This window comes from Anas acuta, chromosome 5 (genome assembly GCF_963932015.1).
Source record: "Anas acuta chromosome 5, bAnaAcu1.1, whole genome shotgun sequence".
Lineage (NCBI taxonomy): Eukaryota > Metazoa > Chordata > Aves > Anseriformes > Anatidae > Anas > Anas acuta.
Genome location: NC_088983.1, coordinates 36,846,971 through 36,874,304, shown reverse-complemented (window position 1 = coordinate 36,874,304; position 27,334 = coordinate 36,846,971). Strand labels below are relative to the sequence as shown.

The following is a 27,334-nucleotide window of genomic DNA, read 5'->3' as shown; positions in this document are numbered from 1 at the left end:
AAGTCTTTAAGTTATTACTGTGCAACAAATGTTTTGGAGAAAGAGAGTAGGCCTAATCCGTACCCCAGGAAGGCACGGCCGCCTCAGGCTGCTGTGCTTGTAGCATCCAGCCCAGTGATGGCTTTCCACCTCTGCCACTCTCGTCGTGTGCTCGAGCACCTCAGCCCCCCGCCCGTGGTGGGTACACATCCACTCGCTTGTTCAGGGCCAACTCCAGCTCGCTCACTTGCTTTATTGCAAGCATCGACCTCCGCTAATATGTTAAGAGGGGAAAGAGCTCTTGAAACTTGAGAGCAGTCAATTTTTCCCCTCAGCTCTCACTTAAACAAGTGAAGTGCTTCCAGTCTCCTGTCAGGCTGTGGGTTAGCTCTACCTGCGATCGTCCCTCAAGTCCTCTTCTGCATCGCTTCGGGCCAGGGAATCTGTGGCGACAACAGTGCTGAAGGGACCTGTGGGCCTGGGGTCTTCCCTTACCTCCAGTGCAGGCCGTGACCATGCTTTGATTTTTGCACTTGTTCAATGATTATCCTGCTGAGGCCCAGTATGCTTGGGTTTCCCTCCTCTGCCCTTATAAATGAGCCCCCAGGTTAAACCCAAACTAATCATATAATTGTCTGTGTGTTTTGGGGCTGTTATTTTTCACCAAGATCTTATATCAGAAACAAGGTTGTTCGGTTGTGCTTCCTGAAGGACCTTTGTCTCCTGCGATTTGGAGAGGACACTTCTGCAGGACCTGGCTCCCCCTGCTTGCCCTGTGGTGGGTCCTTTTTTTCCCCTACCAGGTTTTATGAGGCTGTTCTTTTGATCTCTAATTCCTGGCTGGTGGAAGTAAGTTTGGCACCTGGCAGAAGCAATGCCAAGGAACCTGTAGGCTGGCCCTTGGGCCCTTACCTTCTGTTTGTGAGAGAGAAGTTGCTTGCCTTACTTGCAACCTGTTGGGTTGCTTTCCTGCGTTTTCCCTCAAGCAGGCCCCTGATGTAACTGGATTAGCACACGCACCCTGGAGATGTTGTGTGCCACTGTTTTTACAAATTGCTTTGTCCCGGGCATCAGTGGTTACAGAATTCACCCTGCTGCTAATTCCTGCCCTAGCATTGCTAGTTCCTGCCTGGTTTTAGCTCTTTTGGAGACTTGATGTAAGCAAGTTGCTTTTCCCCTCCCCTGGAGCTGCCTCCTGTGATGAGCATGCTGTGACTGCCCTGTGCCTCGCTTGGCCTGGAGGCCTCAGAGCAGACAATACCTGCGTTTCCAGCACTGTGAGCCACAGCCATCCTTTCTCTCTTAATCTCTAAAATAAAAGGAAGGAAGGCCTGCTTTTCCTCGCTCCAGGTCACTGCTATAAATCATTGTGTCGGTGCTGGTGTCCAGGGGCAGAGACATCTTTATGCAGGGGCTCTCTGGCTTTTCCCTGTGCGCTTATAAGTTAAGGCAGTGCTGCTGGGCCCAGGATACTTTATTGTTGTTATTATTATTATTATTATTATTATTATTATTATTATTATTATTATTATTATTATTATTATTATTAAATTTGTGCGATATAATTCCAGGGAAACTTTCCTCTCTCCTGAAGCTCTGGTTACAAGGAGTATTTTCTTTTTAGTGCAGTGGGTGGGATGGTCACTACAGCACTAATGCTGCTTCCCTGTGACACAGCGAGGTGCTCAGGTGAGATGAGGCAGTAAATGCTGCTGCCCCCTGCTCTCCACCCTGCCCCTCAATGCCACTTTGAGCTGTGATGCTACCCGACACATGCTGTATGGTCCAAAAAGCCAGGGTAAGTAACAAAGCACTGGGGTTGCTGACTCTCATCAGGCTGTTGATAGTGACATTTATCAGGGACCTGCTTCTGTAACTTCTCCCACACCAGCTGCAGCCTGTGACCAGCAGGCAGGCTGTTTCCTCAGCTTCAGAGGCTTCACACGCTCTCCAGGCAAAGCTGAGCAGGCCCCTGTCCACTGCTGTGATGTGGCACGTCCCCTGGTCCTAAACAGTAGGGCTGCGGGGTGCTGCTTCTGAACAACAGCACTGCTGGTGTATTGGCAATCAACGTCAGTACCAATGGGATGGTACAGGCCAAATGGGAGGGGTTGTCTCACAGCATGTATGCATCTGTACTGATTACATGAGACCCCAAAGCGAGGTGTCTAGGAAGCAGAACCAAAATCTCGTTGTGTGAGTGCTGACTGAGAGATGAGTGGAGGCTCACCTGAGTCCTGTGCCGTATTCCTGCACCTTTGCTGTGGCCAAGGAGCAGCTGGAACCCAAGAGGCAGGGCAGGAGCTGTGCCTGCCATATGCAGACCCCAAAATGCAGGGGGAGGCAGCTCTCTGATCCCCAGCCTCCCAGCAGGAGCAGCCCTTTAAGGATGAGGCAGGCACGCAGCCTGGATGCTGCCCAGCACAGACCCAGCAGCCACGTCAATGTCCCAGGGTGGGCTGTGCCAGCCTGGCACAGAAAAATCCTCCCCAGGGCAGAGAGAAGCTGATTGAGCTCGCTGGCTCCTGCTCTGCTCCCCTTTTTTGCAGGACAAATGAGAAGCAGCTGCCTCCAAGCGTGAGATTTTGGGGTGTGCGTCAGAGTAAGGGATGCCTGACAGCAAAACGCCTTGCCCTGGTTCCTGCCTGGGGAGCTGCAATGTCAAGTGAAATAACCTTCCAGGCTGCCTTTGGTGCAGAGGTCCTTTGGCTTATGGTATTGCTTTCTGTCTGGTGAGCTGTCTGCCTCCTGTATTCCTGATCTCAGGCTTTCTTTGCTCCTTTTTTTTTTTTCTCTTTGGGCTGGGTTGTGCTCTGCCTTTAATGCATCGGGAAGCCATACGCAATGAGGAGACTCTCATCATCTGTGCATCAGGGCGAATTACTGACTGAGTGCTGAGCAGCCACGGTATTGATTCAGACCGTAGCCCAGTCTCTCCGCCTGCCGCCCGGCGTGGCTGGCTGCATCCTTCTGGTTCGCCGCATTTAATCGGCTTCCCGGAGCTGCCAAGCAGAGGGGGGAGTTGGAACCAAACCCATCTGCGATGTTTGCTTCAAAATCCAGCTCCGTGTCCCCTTCTCCGTCCATGGACCAGGCAGATTCGGATGCCCTGGACATCAGCACCAAAGTGCAGCTATACGGCGTGCTCTGGAAGAGACCCTTCGGGAGGCAGTCAGCCAAGTGGTCCAGGAGGTAAGCTGTGGGGTACTGGGGTGAAATACAGAGCCAAGGGGTGCTGGGCTGAGTTGGCTCTGTGCTCAGACTCTTCAAGTGCAGCCAGCCAGGCAGGGACGAGGGGTGAAGCTTTGGCAGAGCTTCCCTGCTGTCTTGTGCCTGCCTCACAGACCCCAGTGTGCTCTCCTCTGTCTGCCCACGGGGCATCCTGAAAGGGGTCTGAAAGGTTTGCTAGCACACTGCCAAGGGCAGAAGTACAACCTATTGCGCCGAAGTGGTGGGTCAGCCTGAGGTGCAAAGCTGGCACAACTTCTGTACGTGAAGCACTGGGCCTCTCGGGAGAGCAGCTGTCAAATGATGAGGTAGGGCTGGTCACGTACAGGTATGAGCACAGGAACATGGCATGGCTCGCTCTCGTTGCTCACTGGGGGTACATGACCCAAGGGATTAAGCCCTCTGGCATTGTTGGGAGGCAGACTCATGTCACTGCTGTTAGGTGTCACTGGCAAGCCACTCAGTTTCATGGCCAGCAGCTGAGAAACTTGTGTTTTCACCCTGCTGCTGTCAGAGAGAGATTTTGTGACCCAGGAGCTGTTGTCATGAACTTTAGAAGGAGGATAATAGTACCAGCCCTCCTTCGGTAGCTTGGTAGTACTACCTCCTCTGGTAGATATCAGCAGAGGAAACTGTGCCAGAAACACAAAGTAATGCTGTTTTCCTTTTTTCCCCCTTTTCCCCTGGGAAAAGGCAGAAATGAGTTGCTAACAAAAGGCGGCCCAGGAAGCCCGAGCTACCCCTGGGGCTGAAAAGCAGCACAGCCTTTTGCTGAAGTGTCGACACAAGGAATCAAAGCGTACTTTAGTAGTGCTTTTGTGCTTGTGGCTATCTGGGACTCGTGCAGGTTTTATGCTGTGCTCTTTCTCCTGAAAGCATGGCCTGTTTTCACCAAGGACAGAATTTGTGTCGGTGTTCCCTGCTCAGCTCACAAGCACTGCTATTTAAATGAATGGTGTCTGGAAGCTGACATGACTGTGCTGCTGAGAAACGGGCAAAATAACATAGGGGAAAGGTAATTTGCTATGGAGGACACATTCTTAAAAGGTTTTCTTCCTAATCAAAATTTCTTACAGGCAAATGGCCCAGCTCTGCTCTCTCTCTGTCATTATTTATTTAGTGCTGTTCTATTCCTAGAAGTCATCCCCATCTTCAGCAAGTTGTAAATATTTTAGTGATGGCGGGAGGGAGGATGTGGGGAGGCAGGCGTGGGGCAGTGTGGAAGGCTGGCTGCAAGCATGGCCACTGGGGGTCCTGGGGGAGCAGGGACAGGAAGGTGTTTGGTAAATGGGAGATGACTCAAGGTAAGGAGTGGCTTTCACAGCAAAAAGCCTGAGGGACTGGAGGAGTGATGAGGGCAGGGAGAGCTGGTCCAAGGATGGGCTGATCCTGGCAGCAGAGAGCGTGGAGACATGGGCACAGGGCAGGGGGAGCACATGGAGCAGTGTGATGGTGCCCTCCTGCCTCGGGGTCGGAGGGGCCAGAGAAGGCACAGGTTTGCCTGGGGGAGCCCCAGCACATCGGGCTCTTCTGCAGCCTGGCTTTTGCCCCATCAGACCCAGCGGGGTGGCTCCTGGGCCCTGGCAGACCGTGGATGGATGCAGCTGGGTGCGGGCTGCAGGGTGCTGGTCCTGCATGAGGAACCCAGAGCTTCTGGCACAGCGTGTCTGGGGGTGTGCCGTGCCACAAGCTCTGAGTGTTTGCTGAAATTCCTCTGAAAGCAGAGAGAGTTCTTGGCACAGAACTGGTTCGCTCTAAACTCAAAAGTCTTGTGTGTCATTGTCCATCAGCCAATATGGGGTGGGGATGAGGAGCAATTCATCCATTTCGCACCCCATGCACCCAGCAAGGCACAGCTGCTTAAGTGCTTTATTCTATGAGAAGAAGAAGAGATGTTTCCCTTTCTGGTTAAATTAAGAAGAAAACAAACTACTGCTAGATACAGATGGGGATCTGATCTCTGAGGAATGCAGATTTTGTCCTGAAATATTGGATTTTATCTATTTTGTCTCACTTTATCTATTTAGTATTTACAGGTTGTACCATTGCTGTGAAATAATTTTGCACTAGAAAGAGGTAGTAGTCCCTGTCCTGAGGAAAGCCTTTCCAAGTGAAGGGAGATAAAGCAGGAGGATCGATCACGTCAGGCCATCAGTCATGCAACTCACTCCGTGTGGCTTTTAAGAGCTGCACTATGTTTACTGGCTCGATCCCATTCATTTGGCTGTAGCAACAGTGCTGCAGGAGATGCTGAGAAGAAAACAAATTGTTTAAAGGAAGGGTGGAGACTGAATGGATAAAAAAAAATCAGAAGGAAAAAAACAGGCACAGTGTCCAGAGCGTGGTGACTTAGTGATTGAAATCCCTGATTCGGAGATTTCATTAGCAGCATCCTATCTCTCAGAGTAGTGCTCTCTGGCTTCAGAAAGCTGTATTCTCTTTCCTCCTCTTCCCATAAAGCTGCACTCACTTTTCCTTCCAACCAAGAGCACACAGTTCAGGCTGTTCCCTGGTACACACGTTGTATGGGCAGCAGCATCAGTGGAGTCCAGAATGAAAGCCCGAGGTGTGTCCCTGCCGAGTGGCCGTCCACAGCAAGGAGGAACACAAGGAACTGAAAAGAGTACAGAACAAAAGGCAAAGTGTGCTGATTCCTCTGAGATGTGCTGATACCCACTGGAGGTGCCAGGCTGCTGCTGGAAGGAGGGAAACACAGCACTTGTGTCCTTTTCCTGTAGTTTTCTCAATCTGTCCCGAGGGAGAGGGAATGGGGCTGGGATCTGCTGCGTGTGCTCCTGGGCTGGTGCCCAGAGACCCGTGGCCAGCTTGCTGCAGTGTGGTAATGTAAGTACTTAGCTTGGGCCACTGTCACTTCAAAAACTTTCTCAAAGATTAGCTAATTAATCTCGTTAGCCCTCTGCGATACAAAGACAGTGCTCTATCTCCAGAGATCAGTATCTCTGCCTGCCATATGGGTCTGGCAGGCCTAATCCTGGCAGACCTCATCTCTGCCTTCACACCAAGTCACTGCTTGTTGCTGTCTCTCCCCCATCCTGGTTTAATTACACAGCCATTTCGGTGTTTTCCCTCTTCTTTCCACTCCCCCTTCTTTCCTTGTCACACCTGTGCCCAATTCAGACATGTGCCCAGCATCCCCAGCCCCGCAGGCACACTCCTTGGGGTGTCTCTCCCATTCCCCCTCGGTCATCTTTGGTCTTCCTGCTCACCTGGGTGCTGCTGCAGCCATCTGCCTCTGGAGTCCTGCAACTTCCCTTCTCCCAGTTAGCAATTACCCCTGCATCTTTGTACAGAGAGCTTGTCCTGAAAGTCAAAGCTGAAGCGGTGGTCTCGAGTTTTTAGGTGTTGCCTTTTTGGTAAGGATAGAAAAGAGAATATAAGCAAACACAGCAGCCCACCAGCTAACCAGATTTACAGTGTTCTTCCTTATTTGCCTTTTTCCCCCTGTTATTTAATGTATTTTTAAAACTCTTATTTAGTCTGTTTTCATTCCAAATCCCCATGGATTCTCTGCATCCATGAGGTCAGGGATCTGAAAGTTCATCAATCCGCCAGAGGCACATCAATTCTGGGAGATCAGTGCTGGGCTTTGCTCTTGTTTTTGTTTTGGTTTGTTTTTCCACTGGAGCATAACCTGTAATACGGGGATTATCGGGAACACTGAGAATCCAAAAAAGTATGATCCATCTCTGATCCTGATGCAGGAGTCACGGCTTCTTTTTCTGTTAATGCAAAAATACCAGAAAATACCAATCCTTGTTTCACACAGAGGTGGAGCCTGGGTGAATCCACTCCATCAGGCATGTCTCCTAGTGCCAGATCTGCCAAATGGCCTGTGTTTGCCTGGGTCTCAGAGCTGTGCGAGCTGCTTGCCCCCCTCCTCTGGGATGCTTCTCTGATGATGTCCCTGCCTGCTGTCACAAGAGAACTGTTCTGTGGTGCTGGCTAGAGATGCAGTACTAGGGTGAGTGGTACTGGTTCCTCCTCAGGGACCTTGCTGGGCTGGCTGCACGGGGCACGGGCACCCTTTTGGTCCTCTACTAACTAACTAAGCTCAGCACAGAAGAGTGTTTTTTTTTTTGCACTGTCACGCTGTGCTGTCCAGAGAGGTTTTGCAAGGCTGTGGTTGGGAACAAGAAGTGAGTTCAGGCAGTCAACCGTGATGTTCCTGGAGCATCAGGCGAGAAGAGAGTGTCCTGCTGAGGCAGCAAGCTGGCTGCTCCTTCCCACCTCCCCTGTCAACACAAATGGATACAAATGAGTGGGCAAGGAGAAGGAAAAAAAACTCAGGGCATCTGAATTTCTGCTGTTTTTTGTGCATTGTGAACATACCTGGGTGTAAATGTGCTCAGTGTGTTCAATGACGGCCACGCTTAAACATTTTGAAGCAGGCCCACAGCCGGAGCTTGCTGCAGGTCCTTCTACAGAACAGTGCAAAACATTTTCTTCGTCATTTACTCGTTTGAAAGCTCCCTACTAAACCAGTCTCCATCCTTCCAGCTGCTCTTCAGCATGTTTGAGTGCTGCAGGTATTTAGGCTGAACTGAAGTCAGATCTCTCTTCCCTGTGCCACTGCCTGCAGGGTAAACGCAACATCAGTTTTCTAAGAGGCACTCTCCTAGGGGCATTTTGAACATCCAACTAGGCTAAAAGCAGAACTCCTTTAATTACAATTTTAGGACATGCTCCAGTAAATTAGAGGCTTGGTTTACAGGTGCTGTGATGTTTTGTGGCTACCGTGCAGTGCTTGTCAGAACATACCTAAGGCACAACAAGGCACATCTTAATGTGGTGCATATGAGAAGAAAATTCAATTTCCTTTCTATTTACAAAGGCCAGTGTCAGGAGACTTTGCCAACAGCTCTGCTTAAAAATATCTCTAAAATTTATTTCTGCTTCTGAGTGCTCTCATGACGAACGCATTGCCTTGAGAGTCGCTTGAGGATGCTCCCCTGTGGCTCTCCCTGCCATATGACTCAGTGTTACAGTGGGAACACTTCCCTCTTGGCTTATGCTGGCAAGGGACAATAAGAGGACAAAGGGCAGCAGGGAGCTGATTGCAAAAACAAGCTTTTAGTTGCTTTTAGCCCACGTGAGAGCCTTTAAAAGAAAGGAGCAGCTCTCTTCCAAGAGGTTGAAGCCACCATGTAGGCTAGACAGAATACACACAGGTCAAGACATCAAAACACTTTGGCTGGGATCCTGTCTTGGATGCAGACTGCTGTCCCATTCCCCTGCCAGTAAATGATGCCATAGTTTGTTTTCAACACCAGCGTGCGCGGTGTGGAAGCACAAGGCACTGGAACTTAGCGCTTACTGTAAAGCACTGGCACTTGCCTTTGGATGGAAATTGAGGCACCCCGCATGAAGGTTGGGTGGGACTGGTCAACTTCTCTGCTCAGAAAGCAGCTATAGGTGGTCATTTCCTTGTGCTGTGAACCAAAAGCTCTGTTCTAGCAGAGTTTTGTTTCTTTTCCCTCTTACAGGTTCTTCATCATTAAGGAGAGTTTCCTGCTCTACTATGCTGAGAGTGAGAAGAAGAACTTTGAAAGCAATAAATACTTCAATATCCACCCCAAGGTGAGCGGTGGTTGCAAGGGAAAGAGGTTTACTCTGTTCCTAGCTTCTCTTTTTCATTAGCCTATCAAGTTAAGTACAGGTAAGGCACAAGCTTACAGATCTGGGGAAGCCTCCAAAAAGAAGTGAGAGTTGTGTCAGTCTGGGGCATTGACCTATGGATGAGGGTAATGGATGCACAACCTTTCTGTGCTACCTTACCACTCCACAGCATCTGCCCCTGTCAAGAGATCACCTTCTCCTTGATAAAACATCTCCCCACCTCTGTGCTTTAGCCAGCAACCTCCCCTCCAAGCTGAATGCATGTTTATGTCCTTTCAGATACCACTTGGAGGTCTCCTGGTGGTGGTGGTGGGAGTCCCTCTGCTTTTCAAGAGCTGTGTGTATCACCCTGCCAGGATGTCCAAGGCAGGGCAGGGGCCCGCAAGTGACCATGGGTGGTGGTTCAGTTCCTAATTCATTATTAATGGTGATACTTGACTTTACTGACTGACTGGAGTGCTCTGGTTCATCCCCAGGGTGTCATACCCCTAGGGGGCTGCATCGTGGAACCCAAAGAAGAGCCCAGCATGCCTTACGCCATAAAGATCTCTCATGAAGACTTCCACGTAAGTAGATTTTTTTTTTCTTTCTCAAGGAAAACAAAACCCCAAAACACTTATTGCTCATAAGCAGAGCTGGATTTCCTACTCTGCCAATGTCTGTGTACCCTCTCTGGCCAAACTATCCTGGGAGAGAGGGTGGCTTAGCATATAAAGTCCCCTTGAGGCTTTGCTACTGCCCCTGCTTTGACAACCAACAAGGAAATTTCCTCCTTTTGACAGCAGGTATTATAGTATACTAGACAACAAGTATATGGAAATCTGGGAGCCCAAGAGCTCATTTCCCCTTATCCCCCCCCCCATCCCTTTATTCTTTCTACGAACTCTTGCTGTGTGCATCTCTTTCCAAGCACGGATGTGTGGTAGGCCTGGGCCATGTTTGCTCCGGTGTGATGCCTCCCGCAGAGGTGTGAGCCTCCTCCTGCCATAGCTGTGTGCAGCTCGTGCCCTGGGTGTAAGGCACCAGCCTCTCTAATCTGGGTTTCTTTCCCCTCCCCTTCCCTCTTCCAGGGTAACATTATTCTAGCAGCCGAGTCAGAGTTTGAGCAGGCTCAGTGGCTGGAGATGCTGCAGGAGTCTGGAAAAGTGTAAGCTGCTTTCTGTTCCTTCTTCTCTTTGATCTGCTCTGTAGACATATAAGGGATAAAGAGGAAAAAGCTTGACAAGAAGGACTGTGGGGAGGCAGAGAAGCTCCCCAAGACCAGCAAGACCCTCACTTGCCTCCTGGCTCCATCCTTTCCTAACATACCAACACCGTAAAACTGACAGAAAGCTTCCTGTGTTGGCGTGCAGTGTGGTGATGCTTGGCTAACAAACCTGGGCTGTCACCTGGCACCTGCTGTCCCTCTCCCTGGTCTCAGAGATGTGGGACCTGGGGCTTAGCAGAAGCTCTGAGTCTCAGCAGGTGCAGGAAGAGGCAGTGCTTAAAAAGGGATGTGAATTTCCCCGGGTGGGTAGAAACTTGCAGAGCAAGAAACTTGTAGGGCAGAGCCTACCATTCAGATAGGCAGTAATTTGGGGGCCAAATTCACCTCCAAAGTGCATGAGGGAGGGAAGGGATGTATCTGGGCTCTCACAAACAAGCCCTGCCCAGCTGCTCGTTTTAGAGCCACCCTCCTCTGTGGACCTTGCCCCAATATTCCAGCACTGGAGTTTAATACAGGCAACAGGGTGGTGGCTTCCCCTCTCTGCTTCTGCAACCTGCAGTGGAGAAAGATGGTGATGCAGCCCCTGTGCTGCTTGGTTAGTGCCAATGATGGCCTTTTTTGTGGCAGCAAACAGTGATTGCACAATTTATGTTAGTGTGTAAAAAGCACCAATGTGGGAGTACAAAAGCCCATGGTGGCAGTCCCTGCACAGCCTACCAGGAGACTTGGTGGGCAATGGGAAAGAAATCACCAGCTCTTTTGTGTGGAGAAAGGCGTGAGCTGGGATGTGGCCAGCTGAGGATAAGATCAAGAGCTTATTCTGAGCAATGTGCTAACCGTTGCCGTACCACATGTGAGCACGTGATGTGCTGCTGAAATCATTTTGCTTTGTGATTGACAAAAAAAAAAAAAAAAAAAAAAGAGGAGATAAAAATGGGATTGTCCTGTTTCTCCCTCATTTTCTGGAAGATATTTGCGGCTACTTCAGGGTAGGAGCCAACTCAGACTCAGGTACCTCTACTGCTGACTAGATGTGTGTGAAATCCCTCATGATGCCATTTCCTACTTGTTACCTATTGTCTCCTAAGCAAAGGTCCCTTCCCTATCTCTGTTGCTCTAAGCCAAACTACGCTCTTGACCCTCACACCATCTACTGAGGCAGCTCTGCCTTCAGATAGTCTGTCTCCCTGTGGGGCCATACTTTGTGTCCCCTGTTTCCTCACCCCCATATACAGATGATGAACCAGCCAGGGGTGTTGTGTAGAGGGAGCATGGTCCATGTACCCTGTGGACCACAAAGTACTAAGTGCCTCCAGAAGCAGGTTGTGGATGCTCCCAGGAAAGGTAAAATGCCGGCAAAGGTGCAGAGGTGTCCCCACCTCAAAAGGACTGGAATATGGACACCCATCTGCAAAATGAGCATCAGCCTTTCTGATGCTGTGCTTTCCAGCACTTCAAGCAACGTGGCTTTTACTAACAACAGCTCATGTGGTAAGAAGAACAAAATAACAAAGCACTAGTTTGTTCCTCCCTCAGCCATAGTGAGCATCTGTGTAGCACTACAGGTGTGGTTGCACTCAGGCACTGGTTCCAGCAGATAAAAGGAATAAAAGCCTAAATACTGCAGTGCTATGGCTACATCTGGCAAGTTACACTGCAGTGGGTGTTGCTACCTTTGAGCTACAGACAGGGAAATGTGTCAGGCTGGGGAGGGAACGCTGAAAAAACGAATCTAATGAATAGACCCCTTAAAAGCTGCAGCCATTTTAAAACCCTCCATGTAATTATATGATAAACTCTACCTCCCCTGCTTGAGTTGTTTGCTGTTGGCTTCTCTGGGATCAGATTCTTCCTACATCAGAGCACATTAGTAGAAAAACACACATTCACACCCACATATTCTCACTCAGGTTGAAGATGTCTACCTGTGGGCAAAACATCACCTTTTTAATTAGCATTCTAATTTCCTCTGCACTTTGGAAATATCCTAGATGCTCGTTAGCTGAAAAGAAACCCAGCTGCCTGCAAAGAGCACAAGGTAGTGTCTGGGTTGCTCGTAGTGTGAGTTGCCTGGTCCCTGGGGTAATGTGTGTTTAATGTATTTGGCTTTTGCAAGAGACGAAGTACAGGCTGCCTTGAAATTGTTTTGTAAGAAGTTGCCAACTTACAGTTTCCAAAAGGCTACAGTCTCCAATGGCTCACAAAGAGGCCTGATGCAGGAAAGCTTACAGGTATTTAATATTCATAGGCTCCCTTATGATTTAACAAAGATGACAAAACTTCTGGGCAGCAGTTGCTGTTCCTGTATGTGCACCTATATAAATAGATTGGAATTGATTTTACGTATGCATTTCATGTATTTTATGTACGTAGGTGCTGTTTGCTAATGGAACGTGGATAGAAGTGAACAGCAAACCCTGGTTCTGTTTTGATTTGTACGTCAGTGTCCTTCGTTACTTAGTCTAGGTATTGAAGCCCACTCTGTCCATCAAATCAGTCCCTAATGGGCATCTGCTCCACAGGCCTTTTATGCAGCTTAGTTTCATAACGTTTTCAAGAGACCTTGAGATCCTCTGGCCAGTAGTGCTGCAATAATGCAAGGTACTCTTCGAACATGCCTGCTGCCTTGAACTCTCTGTACTTGCCAGTTTCTCATCTGCCTTTTTTATCTCTGGTTCCTCAGTGCTTTCATGGGGAGAGGCACTTACCTCAGTGTAGGGCCAGGCACCGAATTCTAGTGGTGTACAAACTGAGTGGAGGAGGGATTGATTGGTTCCAGGATGGATACCAGAAAGGCTGAGGATACAAGGCTGTGGGAAGGGGACAATAAGTAGTTGATGTTTGAAGTGGAAAAGTAGCTAAACCAGCAAAATATTGGAAAAGCAGAAGACAATGCCACTGGTCTATGAGAAGTTAGGATTCATTTAGTGCGTTCCAGGTACATCCTATTGCAGCTGGAGGCTGTGCATGTGCTGGGTTGGTCTGGAGGGTGCTCAGGACTAGGTTTAATATAGAAATCTCCAAAGCACTGGAGAAACAATTGAGTAGCTGTGTGGTATTGATATACAGCTCCTGTAAACTTCCTTTTACTGAACATCAGGAAAAGTTCTCCAAGTCACTTGCAGAGAAAAGTTTAGAGAATCACGATCCCCACTGAGAGATTGTGCTTAAATTCCTTGGTAGATTGCTAGGCTGAGCCCTTTGCCTCTCTCTGTGGGACCCTTAGCTCTCTTTTACTGTCTGCTTTGTCTGCTCTCTCTAGTACCTGGAAGAATGCCCAGCTGGGAGAAGCCATGATCGAGAGCCTGGAGGCCCAGGGACTGCAGCTGGCCAAGGAGAAACAGGAATATTTAGGTAGGAAACTCTTGCCTCTAAATGCTGTAAAACCCAAAATAGCCAATTGGCTAGAAGAAACCTCTGGAAGTTACGTAGTCCAATTCCCTACTCAGAAACCAACCTCTGGATAGCAATACCTTGGGTGCTCTGACTGCCCTGAGAGGTGCAGCCGTCACTCCCCATATTGCTTAGAGCAAGAGCCAAGGGGCAGCAGCCTCTTTACCCCAGATGCCTCCTAAGTTAAGTGGAGCGTTCCTCAAGAGAGGTGCAATAGCCTTTCTGCCCTGTGGCTCCACACCTTACACATTGATCACAGAGATAATAGGGAGTGCTGAGAGGAGGACCTGGAGAGACAGGTGGAAAGTTAGAAACTTTTGTTAAAATGTTGTTTTGCAAACACTAGAGCAGAAAAAATTGCTTAAGGCTGAAGAGGATCACAGTATGATAAAAGAGGAGGTGATGGAGGAACAGAGGAAAAAGCACTCTGTGGCAAACCAGAGTTACTTGGAATGTAAGATACATATTTCACTGTGTTTTTTTGGTCCTTGACAAGATTATCCTCAGCTGGTGAATTTTCACAGTTGGTTACTTTCTTTTGACAGCAATTCTATATTTATTCCTATTTAACTGATGACGTTTCTGCCTCATTAACCTCATCGTCAGTGATCTGTGTCCATCCTGTAGTTAAGTTTTGAGGTCAGGTGCTGCTACTGGCACCAGCTCAAGGATCTTTGGAGAACAGAAACACTGCCCTTCATCCCTGCTCTGGGGAATTTCCTGCGTCCCCATGGGGTTACCTTCCATCTCCCCTCCTCGCCCAGCTGGGATCCAGGTTTCCCAGAGGACTGATTTCTCCAGGCTCTGCAACTATAATCTATTTGCAGTTAGTTTTGTTTAAATATATTAAGATAATCCTTCTTCACAATCGCACACAAAGCTATCCTAGATATTTATGTCCGTATGGTAAAACAAAACAAAGAAACCTAACAACAAAACCCAGCTATCAATCTTTATGACTAAACCCAAAGTCAGTTCTAAAAACAAGCAAGCCTCTACTCAAAGCCTGTGTAATGGGAACATGATGAACAAGAGGCTTTAAGACGTCACTGCGGGGAATAGCTCTAAAGGATTGTTATTTAACACATCTTTTTAGTCTCAAGCCATCTAACATCTACGTAGATTGATTCACATGAGTTAGGATCACCAGAATAAAACATCAGTGCTGTTTTCTGTTGACTTAACTCCCCTTACACTCATATCACAGAACAATTGATTATACTTTTGTCTCTATTTAACATTGCACATAAACATGGTTAGGACAGCTTAAACTTCACCAGAATATTTTTTTTTTCCTATTGGTTCAAAGCATACTGTAACTCTAACAGACCACAGTGCTTTTTACCTCACAACTTAATAACAAACCCAAATACCTTCCTTATCCAAGGTAAACCACCCATGTGCCTGTCTACTTCACACATTTCATCGTGTACCCCATAGGCCTTTGACTTCAGGGCAAAGTTTTTCTCTCACTGAATTTAGTAAAGTAAGATCTAGTAAATCTAGTGAGGTTTAGTATGATGAGAGGTTGGTTTGTATGGGCAGCAGCCTGCCGTGCATTCAGCAGAATTTATTTGCAGGATGCCTTGGAGGCCCCTCTAGACTTGGGGGAGGCTGTGAGACCTCTTCTCCCAGTTTAACCTAGAGGGGTTAAAGGAGAGGGCAACGTGCTGGGAGGGCAAGGGCAGGGCACTGAGACATATGGGGAGAACAGCCTGCTGCCGTGCTGTGAGTGACCCTGCGTGCCCACTTATCCCTTCTGTGCCTCCGCTCCCTTATGTGTGAAGCAGAGCTGAGGATGTTTTCCTAGCTCAGCTAGAGGGTGGTGAAGGTTAGTTTGTTAATGCACTTGGGAGGAACCCTTAGATGGATCACACATTAATATGATTGCTTAGTTTAAGTTATTTGGCAGGAGGGAAATTACCGAGCATCCCATTAGTGTCATCTCAGCCTTTGGAGCCTCTCAGACAGATATGCATGGAGCAATAGGGAGCGCTGCGCTTACAAGCTCCCGTCAGTGCTTCATGCTTATAAACATCCCCGGGATATAAATTGCTTTTCTCTGTGTTTGGCCTTTGTGTGTGTGTGTTTTTGCAGATAAGCTGATGGAAGAAACAGAGGAGCTGTGTCTGCAGAGGGAGCAGAAAGAGGTGAGTGTCAAACCAATTCCCTTCTGCTTCCATGGGGCAGGGCTGGGAGGTTTGCTGCTGGTTTGAGGGCACACCAGAGTCCAGACAGGGAGGCAGTAGGGCCAAAATTTTCCTGCCATTCCCTGGGCACTGTGTGTGAAAAGAGAAATAAGGGCTGTGCCACGGGATCAGCCCTGGAGCAGTGTCCCTGATCCCCAGTCCCACGCTGTTTCCACACAGCATGTTTGCTGCACGCCTCACCTGCTGGTGTCTCCAGGCAAATTGAATGCTTGCTCTTTGCTGGATTCAAGAAGACTGTGGCAATCGACTTGTCTGTCTACAGAGTCAGAAAACAGACCTGACATTGTTCTAGTGTAGGGATGCCATTGTGAGAAAGAAGGAGCAACAAAAAGCAATCAGGTTTGTTCTTTGGACTCAAAAGAGATGGGGAGAATAACAAACATTGCTCTAGAGAAAGACCAGGGCACCAGTCTTTTATACCTTAATTGATCAAGCTTATTATTGTTTTTCAAGCTATTCCTAACCTTTTTGTTTAATCTAATAAACACAGTTCATTCATGTATTTACACCAAATCTATACTAGTTTTTATACCACCATCATAAAGTTATTGTGAAGTTGATTTGCAAATATATTTTCCTCTTATATGGCTCTCAAGGACATAGATCACCATATTGCAGTCTTACAAACTGCCATGTGTTCTCTTCTCCAATTAATCCAGAACAACTGTGGCCCCTCTTTGGCAAAAGACAGCAATGCTGACCTAGACTTCTCAGGCCTATGTTTTTCCTGCCTACATTTCTGTAGAGCTAAAGGACACTTGGCTTGGACATTTCTCCAGTGCTAAGCTATTTCTGCCTTTACAAGGAGACATCCCTATCTGGCGAGGTAACCTGCTGCACTACCTGCAGCCACAGGGAGGGAAATGTTCTTGTCCAAGGACTCTGGAACAAATCCCTGTCCTTACAAAGCCATTCTTGGTATCTTCATGGCCCACAAGGAGCAGATGGGGCCAGGTTAGCGTGAAGGACTTTGTTGTGATGGAGGACTACGTAGCTCACAGGACTGCAGTGGTCTGACCTGCTGTGAGCCTGGAGGCTTCAGAGCAATATGTTGGGAAAGCAGTTTGAACCATGTCTCTGCATGTGGTGCAAGAGTCACGTGCGTGTCACGGATCAAGAGTCTTATGAGTTTTATCTGGCACCAGTGTTGTTTTGTGACCTGTGTGGGCCTGCGGCAGGAGATCTGCCTAGCAGCTAAGGCAGGAGATGGATCCTTGCTGTGCTTTGTCCCCATCTCCTCTTCTGCAGATGGAGAGAAGGCTGGTAAATGCCCCTGGTAGGTCTTGGTATGACAGCTTCTCCTAGAAGAAACTGTTTCACCCTATGTGGCTAGTTTGAGGTAATTAGAAATCTTTAAGCAGTGCTCTATTAGTCCAAAGTGACAGGCTGACCAAACTGCAAAGCTGTAACTGTGCAGTCTGTGTTTTTCCTGTCCCAATGGGAATGGAAAACGAGGTTGAGCTGGTACAAGTGCCATGTTTGAGCTGGTACAAGTACCATCCTGACGTATTCCTCTCCAGGCTTTGTGCCTGCACATGTGGGTGCCTGGAAAGAAAGGCTATGTGTTTGTAGAGCCCACCTTTCCTAGGAGGCTTTGGACCTTTTGTATGCATGGAGCAGAGCCGATCTTCGCAGGCAGCATGCTCAGGTCAACCAACCTCTAGTTCCTTCTAAATGCCCCTGGACAAAAGTGTGCTGAAATCAGACACCTGATGGCTCTGCATAGTGCACGTGAAAAGTGACAGGCTTTGTTAACAGGGAACCAGCTCCTGACTTTTAAGAGTGCTGGCAGAGTACACTCCTGTCTCCTCTTTTGGTCTAGGAACTGGAACGCCTGAACCAGGTTCTGGAAGCGGAGAAGCAGCAGTTTGAAGAGGTGGTACGGGAGCTGCGGCTGGAGCAGGAGCAGATCAAGCGGTAAGGGAGCAAACTGGAAAGGGCAGGGAAAGGACACCGACTCCCTCAGTAGAAGCACTAGTGTGACTGTGAATGAGGCCACACATAAATAAAAGCCACTGATTTTGTCTGTGTACAAAAGAGGTAAATGCACTATTGACCACAACAGGGATGGCTGAGATCTGAGTACTTGCATTTGCTATCAGCTATGTGACCAGTAGTTTACAGCTTAATTTTGTTTGTTGCTCAGGCCTCCAGCAACATCATTTCCAAGAAGCTGGGACATCAGCAGTCCTCAGGTTAGCTGGGGCAGTATGGCAAGTGACAGGTGCTGGAGGATTTCAGCACCTGATACAACTCGTATTCTCGCCAGCCATGCAGGCTGCAGACATCTCAGTCTGGTTTTTCATGCTCAGCTGGATGACACTGGGTGGAGGTTGAAGTTGTCTCACTAAGAATAATTTTTGAATAATAAATTATTCAAGAATAATTTTGTCTTTCTGAGAGTTACACTACACAAAGTAGTAGTAACAAATGTGTTTAGAAAAGGGAAGATCCAAGTGGTTTTCTCTGAGTGTTGAAAAGCGCATTTTTTGCCACTGCTCTCTTTTAACCATCAGGAGGCACAGCCAGGTCCCTGGATGCCTCTGGTGTGTTCAAGGTGTGATGCTTTCAGGTCAGGCACACTCCTGTCTGAAATTCCTGACTCACAGTGCCCATACCAGCCACCAGTAGCAGGTCCTGTGTTAGAAGTCCACAGCCTGCACAGTCCGAGTGTGCAGGGCTGGTGTTCCCCTGCAATAGCTGTCACCATTTCTGCTTCTTTAGGGAGCTAGAGCTCACAGCCCGCTCCCTTAAAGGAGTGGAGGAAGAAAAGAAAGAGTTGCGAAGCCTGACAGAGTCCTTACAGAAAACCCTAGAGGTGAGTGACCGCTTCTCCGCGCTGAATGGCAGCGTTATGGGAACAGCCCTCGAGAACTGACCAGGACTGACAGCAGTGCTGTCCGTGGAATGAATCCAACATCTGCTAGTGTCAGAGTTAAGCCCCGTGCAGATGAACCAATTCATTCAGTAGATGATATGAGGGACAAAATCCTCTTCAGAAATGACTGGAAGTGATGAGGAGCCCTGCAGAGACAAACCTTTCTCAGCAGTGCCAGATGAAGTGATGCAGGGCAATAACCATAACATGTAGCTTGGGAAGCTCGAGTTGAACACTGGGAGAGATTTTCTACCAAACAGGCAATGGGAGAAGTTGAGGGATCTCTGTTCTGGAATTTTTTTGAGATTCATCCATACAAAGCCACAGCTGACCAAATCTTGCTGTGTTAACAGGCCTGCTCTGATCAGGAGGCTGGACTAGAGACTCCCAGAGCCCTTCTGGCCAACAAGGCTATAATCTTCTGTGGGAGCTTTCTGATTTTTGAACAGCAGCTCCATAAGGGTAGGAAAAAAGATCTGGAAAGTTAGGGAAGGAGCATTTCTACTCCAGGTGCCTCCAGGTTCTCTCCCACTTGCATAGCAAAGGCTATGGTGAAAACAGATTTAAGGGGGAAAAAAAAACAACAGATTTTTTGCTCTGGTTTTAATTTGAATGAGGGATGTGAATGTAAGTGTGGAGGAACTCAGTAAGGTGCCAGGCAGGAAAAGGGGCAGAAATATTAGAGTTGACTGATGCTCATAGTTTCTGTCCTTCTTCAAGGAGCTCTCCCTGGAAAAGCAGCAAATGCTGGAGATGATGGAAGAAAACGAAAACCAGTTCCCACCTCCAACCAGCCCTAACAAGGAGCAAAGCCCCAGCTGGGGACTGCACTGCAGCCTGCGACAGATCGAAGAGAAGATGCAACAGCTTCTGGAGGAGAAACTCCTGGCAGAGAAGAGGTGAAGTGGGGTCAGAGCATGGAGACAGGGAGGTGGAACAAGAAGCCTTCCAGTGGGAAAGGTGTTGTGGGAAAAGAAGTAGTTTTTCTTCATGGCACATGGGAGGCGATCATAAAGAGTATGGTTAATATTTCCAGGCTTTAAACTAGGATCACTTCAAAACTCTTCCCATATTGACCCTGAGACCAGCAGACAGGTGAGAGACTTCATAATTTCAACTTCTGGCAGCAGTAAAGGGAAGAGGACATTTCTGCCTTGGTCAGGATTTGTGGTGCCAAATGACGTGGCTATCTGCTGACTTACTTTGTAGCTGCCAGCACAGAACAAGGCTGGAAGCCCGTCTAGTTCCCACGTCAGGAGTTCAGGTTGTGAATGCTTCAGAGAGGATGGGCAGAGTGAGGAAGGGCCACTGAACTCCTTGCTGCCATTGGGACTGCACCTTTCACATCAGGACTGAGACTTATGAATCTGTTCAGTGTTCATGCAGTTGTCCATTAGAAGTATTTCGTGCTCGTGGACCTCTTTGAGGGCAGTTTGAGGATGGATCCCACAGTTCAAGAACTGACTACTTCTCCAGCCAGGCCTGTGTCATTGAAGAGAAAGGCAGATAATGCTCCCTTTAGTGCCTCTTTGCTCAGGGTAGCCAGGTAGTTAAATGTGCCTCACCATGGCATTGAGCCCCTTCCTCTCTGTGAGTTGTGCAGGGGTGGGGATGGTGATCTTCTTTTTGCCATACACCAGGATGAAGGAGAACGAGGAGAGGTCCCGAGCCCTGGAGGAGGAGAGGGAGTTTTACTCTTCCCAGTCACAGGCGCTGCAGAACTCACTCTCAGAGCTGACCGCGGAAAAGCAGCAGACAGAGAGGGACCTCAAGGTACCACCCGTGTCTGTCACGTATCCAGGTCTCGCACCTTCTTTTCAGATCATCCCCCATCTCATCTTTTCCCTGCACCTCTAAGATTTTCTTATCCTTTAGCATCCCACTTGGCCAAACTAAAGCTGAGTTGACCTAAGCTGTGTGAGTTATTCTCAGTTGCTAAACTACTACTCATATTATCCTTTATTTCTAATTTTTATTGTATTTTCTTTCTGAAACTAAGAACTACCCACCCCATTTTGGGAATTGACTGCCTTTATCTCAAGTTCATCTCAGATGAAAAGGTGGCCTCCTGTTCTTGCTCAGCTTCAGCTACTTGCATAGGTATGAATTCATGTGCTGAAATGCCATCTCTGATTCCACATGGTTCATACAATGAGAATGCAGATGTGAAAAGAAAATTCAGAGTAAGGGAGAATTCCTAAAATAATCTGGACTTCAAATTCAGATTATCTGAAGACACGAGGAACAATTATTTTGTCTTATGTTATTTCTATTTGTTTCATTTACTTTTTTTTTTTTTTTTTTTTAAATTTTCATCTGCTTCATGTCCCTTGCAAGCCTTGTGAGTTTCAGGGAGAGATACACAAGCTGTTTTCAGGAGTTCTTGTTCTCTTCATCTTCCTCAGGCTGAGGTGAAGATGCGCATGGATCTGGAGAAGAGACTGAGGGAAGCTGAGGAAGCATTGCAGCGCTTGGAGCAAGGTTTAAATTCTCTGGATCGCAACAAGGAGAAAGAGGAGAAGATGAAAGCAGATGTCAGCCATTTGAGAAGTAAGTCAATCATGCATCTTCTGTACCGATGAGCAAGCTCCCAGAGAGGAAATATTTGTACCCATCTTTCCAGACTCAAAAAGAGGTTCCCAAATTAGCAAGGCTGCACCTGGTGCTCTCTCCTGGCTCTTTGTACCTCAACTCCCCCTCCCTTTGGAGGAGTCAAAATGTGCTATGCAGACACTTGGTGCTTCATCCTCAAAGCAGTGAAAAATTATTCCAGCCTTCCCTGTGTGGTAGAAGAGAAACCTAGTGGCAGAGAGAGGAGTAAATGCTTTCCAAAAGGTCAAACAGGGAAGTTGTGGCAGAGCTGGAAAGACTGACTTGGCCTGAGTTTATGGGAGTTGGGAGTTTATGGGAGACTGGTTCCCCAGTCTCTTTTCTCGGCCCTCTTTCCTGGAACATCAGTAGTGTAAGGAGCACCACGGCTGCTGTAGCAATGTGCTGGTAGGTCAGCAAGCAGGCAAACTTTGGATCCTGAGTCAGAGCTGAATCACTGTATCAGCCCAGCGTTGCTGTGCTGAGACAACTGCAACCCACGGGTGAGGTGTAAGCCTCAGGTTCCCTGCAGCCTATCCCTGTCTGTTTGCTTTTTTAAGATGGGGTGCTGGCCTGGAATCTGGCTTGAGCCATGTTTGGGAATTGATATCAACAGCTTAATCTGGGAGAAGTCTTCCTTGTTTTCCATCCTCAAGTGTAGTGCAGGGGGAAGCCATTATAGAGATGCTGTGTCTGTACAGTTAAGGCTTCATTGTAGTGAAATGTGGATGTATTGGGCCAGGAGGGAAAAAATCAAAAAGTCTTGTGGCATTCTGAGCACTATATGTATATATAAAACATTATTCAGTAGTTTCTCCATCAGATTCCTAAACTGAGGCAAAGGACTTGATTTTGAACTTCATGCCAGCAGTGAGGAGCCATGGCAAGAATACAGAGCTAAAATAGCTGTGTTGAGCTCAGCTTTCAATCAGAGCTGAGCTACCTGCACAGGGCAACCGCGAGTAACCTCTGGCACTGAATGTCTCCTGGCACACATTTCTGAAGTTTGGAAGCTCTTTTCTTCAAAAGAGCAATGTTTTCTCTAGTACCAGTCCCAGCGCAGATTGCTCAGTCCTTGCAGGTGATTGCTGCAGCTCTCTGCTGCCCTTTGACAGCAGAGCTGGGGAGCATTAGCATTTGAGCCCTGCGAACAGCAAGATGACTAGCTTTTTTATACAGGCAGGAATCTATGAGGGCAGCAAGAGAGGAATTGCAGAGAATGATTAGACCATGAGAAGGCCATAGGAAATGAACCTGGGCAGGAAAAAGGAAATGAAAAAGGAAATGAACCTGGGCAGGAAAAGCAACTGCTACGGACAGGAAAGCATTGTCTGAGTTTAGTGGATGTGGGGCTTTGCACAGAGCCCGTAATGTGTGCATGTGCTATTAAGAAATCCCTGGCCACGCACGGCACACCTGGGTGTGCATGACAGTGTTTCTTACTCCTCTGTTTCCCCAGATAGGCTTCTCTGGCTTTAGAATTTCTTCAAGGAAAATGCAACCAGCCAGGCTTCAGAGCTCTCTGTTTTGAGACAGCTGATAAATTTAATCTTAATATCATGGAGAGTAAACTGCCTTCCAGCAGTTAAATGGAAAGGATTAGAAAGCTGTGGAAAGGATTAAGGGGGAATGGATGGCTGCCGTTCTTTCTCTAATTTGAGTTATGGCACTGGAGATTTCTGTTGTTCCGAACTTGATGATGTTCTGGAGCTTCATAGATTTTTGTCTGTGAAGATCTGGGGAAGTGTTGAACATCATCACTTGGCTCAGTCTGTCAGCAGGTGCAGTTCCTCTTGACTGGTTCTTTGCTTGCAGTGTCATTCATTGCTCACAGAAGTGTCCTCTCCTCAGGGTTCTTTGAAGAGTGCATCCGCAACGCTGAGCTGGAGGCCAAGATGCCTGTGATCATGAAGAACTCAGTGTACATCCACAAGGCTGCCACTCGCCGCATAAAGAGCTGCCGCCTTCACCGCCGGAGAACCAGCACTTCATGGAATGACTGTAGGTATCGGGCAACTTTTTCCTCCATGTCCTGCAGAAGTAGATAGCTTCTACTATCTGCTTCAGATAGTAGAAGCTTGTGTGCTCTGTTGAAACTTGGGTTTGTGTCCCTGGCTGAGCGTGCTGACCTTTCTGTGCTGCTCTTGTTTCAGTGAAGCAGTCCCAGTCCTTCATGTTCTCGCATGCAGAAGCTGAAAACATTGAGGAGCTGAAGGAGGCAGCCAAAAGACTGAGCCAGCACCACCACTTCCGCGAGACTCTCTACCAAATCATGAGGTCACAAAAAGATTCAGCTTCAGGGAATGAAAAGTGACTCTTGCTGGGAGGGGACTTCTGATCTCAACTTGCCATTCAGCTCTGCAAAAGCTAAGCCATCAGGCACTAGGGTCAGAAGGGAGATATGTCCTTTGGTGAGGAAGGTGAGGCGAAGTTGTGTGTAGGCAATTCCCTCAGTTAGTGGCTTTGCTTTACTTTGGATGCTCCCCGTAGCCTGGCAGACCTTCCCTGCTGACCACTGCAGATCACATCTCTTAGCTTCAGCTGCTTACGTTTTGCCAAGATACCATGTGACAGTGACCACCGACCTTAGCTTAGGAAGTGCCTCTTTTCTTTCCTGCCTAGTCTGCCTGCCCGACACGAGTGCTTCTGAGAAACCCGTCGTTAGCCCGTGGTCCAGCTGGAGCAGCCACCCAAGCCGGCAGAGCTTGCCCTGTTTTGCCTGATCTCTGCTAGGAACTGGTTCGCTGAGCACCCTGCTCATCAGCACTTCCATGGGGCATGCTTCATGGCACACTTCTTGAAGACTGCAGCAGCCCCAGCCTCCCAGGCACAGGCTGTAATATCAGCCACGGGGCAAGCTCCTGATGCAGCAACATCTCAAGCAAGCGGTAGCAGTGCAAGGTGAAGGCAACCTGGGGATGCTGTGGATTTGGCTCCAAGAAGAATCACGTGCAAAGTAGATCCTATAGGTAACTCGGCAGCATTGCTGCAAGCTGGAGGGAGGGTAATGCTGTGCTGGCTGTGGTTACAACATCCTGGGGCCACCTTTGCACTTTTTTGCACTGGAACAGCTGGCAGTGTCACTGCTGGGAGGAGGAGCACAGCTATATACAGAAGGTGCTATCTACAGGCAAGTTCGATGTGTAGGAGTCTCTGACCCAGCTCTGGTGGTTTCCTCATCACCTCTGGAAAACGAGCTTCAGGACAGGTGGATGAGGACTGTCCAGCAACGAAACCTGCCACCACTTTGCAACTTAAACGCTGTCAGCAGCAGGATGTCAGGGCAGTGCAGCTGTGGGAAAATCCACCTGTGTGTGGGCTGCAGTGAATGGTCTGTACCCAGGACTTTGCACTGCTCTCTACCAGTTCTCTTAGTTGCAGCCTGGGCTATCTTGGTTCAGCCTGGGCCTCCAGCAAGTCAAGGTTGGAATGGGAGAGGCGCTGGGGGCAGCTTGTTCAGAGGTGGGCTTCTGGTTGGCCTCTGTGTGTTCCCAAGTGCTCACCACAAGGTTATTACAGCAGAGGATTTGGCCTGCAGGTGGTTATCTTGTGTGTTACAAAAGAGGGATGGCTTTGCTGTGCAAACCTTACAGCCTCTCCCAGTACTCCTTTTTGCAAGTAGCTGGCTAGTAATTATCTGTGCACTGCTTAGTGCTTACAAAGCCTGTGACAAGCACTTATCCCTGTGATAAAAATCAGGAAACAAAGCCATAAAAGATACAAAGGTGATGAATCTAGCAGTAGAGGGGCTTGGGAATCTGAAGTGCAGGTTTACTGGGCTTCTCAGGGCTGTGATGTTCACCAGTTCCCCTGGTTATCACACATGCCCTCTGTGCCAAGTGACACCAAGGGGCTGATAGCCTGCACTGTGTGGGCTGTGACACAGGCCAGCCCCAGGCTGTGCTTCTGGCCACCAAATTCATTCATTACCAGTCCAGAGCTGTTTTTTCCCTTTGCACTGCCCTAACATCATATCTGGCTATTTTCCAGTTACAAGGTCTTTGTTGTGTGGTGCTGGAAAGTACAGACGAGTACAGCCAAAGAATGCATCTGCAGCCCAGGCAGTTAGGAAAATCACCCAGTGGCTTGTGAATGCAGCCCCTTTGGTCTATTACCATCAAATGCCACAACATCAGAATTTACACAATTATTGTACTCAGGAGGCGGCCACAGCGGGTCTTCCTTTACCCTGCATATTGACAGCAATAAATAAATAAATAAAAGTTATGCGGATGCTAGAATGAATTCCTGCGTGTTCTTGACACCCCATTACTGAAATGACGTTAAATTGCCTCTGCAGGAGTTGAGACAAATCGCCGTGACACACATTTACTGCCAGGGTACTTGCTGCGCTTCACTGCGTTGCTGTACATGCTGAGCATCACCTCCAAAAGGACTGTACATAAAACGCTTTCACCCTTGCTACCTGCTTCCACCTTATTTACTATGTTGAGCCTCTGCACTTTAAAATGTGTATAGCATTAGAGGCAGGATATGTGAAATCTAGAGCAGAAATCTGGTTGCTTACCCAAAGCCGGTGGATGCCCATTAGCACCAAGGCGTGCCCTCAGCCCCCTGTGGCGATGTGCTTGCCACCTCACTGAAGCCAGTGGCCCTGCAGAGGAGCCTGCCAGCCCCGACCCTGTGAGCTCCCTAGCAGTCATCCCATCTGGGAACTTCTCCTCCCTCTGGTGACTTTCGCAGTTCACCCCTTTGGAGACGCATTAAAAAGATGGTTTAATGTACACCAAACATGAAGCCTGCTGGTTCTCTTACCTACTTTTTTTTTTTTTTCACAGCACCTCCTGCTAAGGCCAAGGTAAGAGTTAATTTTGTCCAGGAGCTGCAGAATACCTCCAGGCTGTTTCTCTCTGGTGCAGAAGAGGTTCCTGCTTCACGGGCAGGGGCTTGGCAGATCCCCTGGCACTCGCTCCCCCAGCCCTTTGCTGTTACTCAGTAGTACATGACAGAAAGAAAGGCAGCGCCGGCCCCACTGCTGCCTGTGTTTGCTGCTTCTAAAGCAGAGAAAGTGGACAAGAAATGGAAAGTGCCCTTGGGGTCAGAAGTCAGTAACAAAGGATGAATGGTGTGCTGTGCGTGACTGCGCATGGCACACGGGATGAAGGCTGGTGGCAATTTCCAGCTCCAGAGCGTGGCTCTTACCTCAAGAGGGTGGGCAGGCTTTCTGCTCAGGACATTAGTGTGGCATTAATGTGGCTCTTTGCAGATAAGATGATAGTTTTTCACAGAAAACAGTCTGTTTCAACTGCTTTCTCGTGCAGTTGTTTCCTGTGGCTACCGGAGGGACAGAAGATGGCTGGAGCTGTGCCTGGGCTGTTGTCAGTCACCGGAGAGCAGCCGTGTGGGTCCGAGGAGGCCTGGCCCTCACAGTGACAGTTCTCTGAGCAGCCACGGTGTCTTTCTGCCCGCCGGGATAACGTCTCTTCTTCTATATTAAGTAACTCATTTACTTCTTACTGTAGGCTTAGCTCTAAAGCCGGAACGAGGAAAGATGCAACTGAGGATTCAGCCAGGTCTGTGAGTCCTTTCTGTTCCTTTTTGCACCAGCACCAGAGCAGGACGTGCTGCGGTGCTGTGAACAAAATCTCCTTCAGCATTGGCAGGTCTGGCACTTCAGAGGAAGAAAAATGACAAAGGCCATTTTGTGAGGGTAGCAAAGGCACCTTTTGCTAACTCAGAGGTGTTGCAATAAATAGCACGGCAGGGTCATGTCAGTCATTCTTCTGCTGTATTATGAAAAGTGCAGGCTTTGCATTGCTTAAAATAATAAGTAAACTCTGCTTACTGCTTGAGTTCCTCTTGGCTGTGCCCTGCTTCATACCTCTCTGTGGAAAAGTACCCACAAGCTGAGGGATGGGTCCTCTCTTAGGACTGCTGCTCCTGTCAGTTTCTTCACCATTGGTGCTGTGGGCAAGGGAGCTCCCACTTCCTCCGTACATCAGCGCCTGCCTGCAGGAGATGCCAGCCCCTGCTCCTCTGGCATGAGGAACATGGGTTCTGTTTTGTGCTGGTTTTGTTCTCAGCTCCAAAGCAGAGCCACGAACAGGGCAAGAGTGCATACTGCAGAGTGATGGTGTTCACAAGTGCTCAAGGACCCTGCAGATGAAGGGTCCTTGCACAGCTGGGTGCACTGATCTTGGCAGCAGCTGAGGTGGTGAGAAAAGCTAAAAGCACCTGATAAGAGGGTGGGAA

General features: G+C 48.4%; 1 protein-coding gene across 3 annotated transcripts; it reads left to right on the top strand.

Moving 5' to 3' along the window:
* Window positions 1-1,986: 1,986 nt before the first annotated feature.
* Window positions 1,987-25,291, top strand: PLEKHD1 (pleckstrin homology and coiled-coil domain containing D1). 3 transcript variants are annotated; one of them, XR_011097121.1, is made up of 14 exons: window positions 1,987-3,171; window positions 8,712-8,805; window positions 9,321-9,410; window positions 9,915-9,991; window positions 13,314-13,405; window positions 15,542-15,594; window positions 17,477-17,571; window positions 18,379-18,472; window positions 19,253-19,431; window positions 20,173-20,305; window positions 20,938-21,082; window positions 22,973-23,122; window positions 23,275-23,541; window positions 23,744-25,291. XR_011097121.1 is itself a non-coding variant. In XM_068684164.1 (13 exons), the coding sequence occupies exons 1-13, from the start codon at window positions 3,023-3,025 to the stop codon at window positions 23,433-23,435; spliced, it is 1,512 nt and encodes a 503-aa protein (XP_068540265.1). In that variant the 5' UTR covers window positions 1,987-3,022; the 3' UTR covers window positions 23,436-25,291. The 3 variants fall into 3 exon arrangements, 1 of the variants encoding a protein (XP_068540265.1); XR_011097120.1 differs by having other exon boundaries at window positions 23,275-24,090; window positions 24,193-25,291; XM_068684164.1 differs by having other exon boundaries at window positions 23,275-25,291.
* The last annotated feature ends 2,043 nt before the right edge of the window (window positions 25,292-27,334 follow it).

Bases quoted from the DNA above. Each gene is read 5' to 3' on its own strand.
- PLEKHD1 (XM_068684164.1), top strand. From the start codon at position 3,023: ATGTTTGCTTCAAAATCCAGCTCCGTGTCCCCTTCTCCGTCCATGGAC. The intron at 19,432-20,172 runs GTGAAGTGGGGT...GCCATACACCAG, and splicing joins AAACTCCTGGCAGAGAAGAG to GATGAAGGAGAACGAGGAGA. The intron at 21,083-22,972 runs GTAAGTCAATCA...TCCTCTCCTCAG, and splicing joins AGATGTCAGCCATTTGAGAA to GGTTCTTTGAAGAGTGCATC.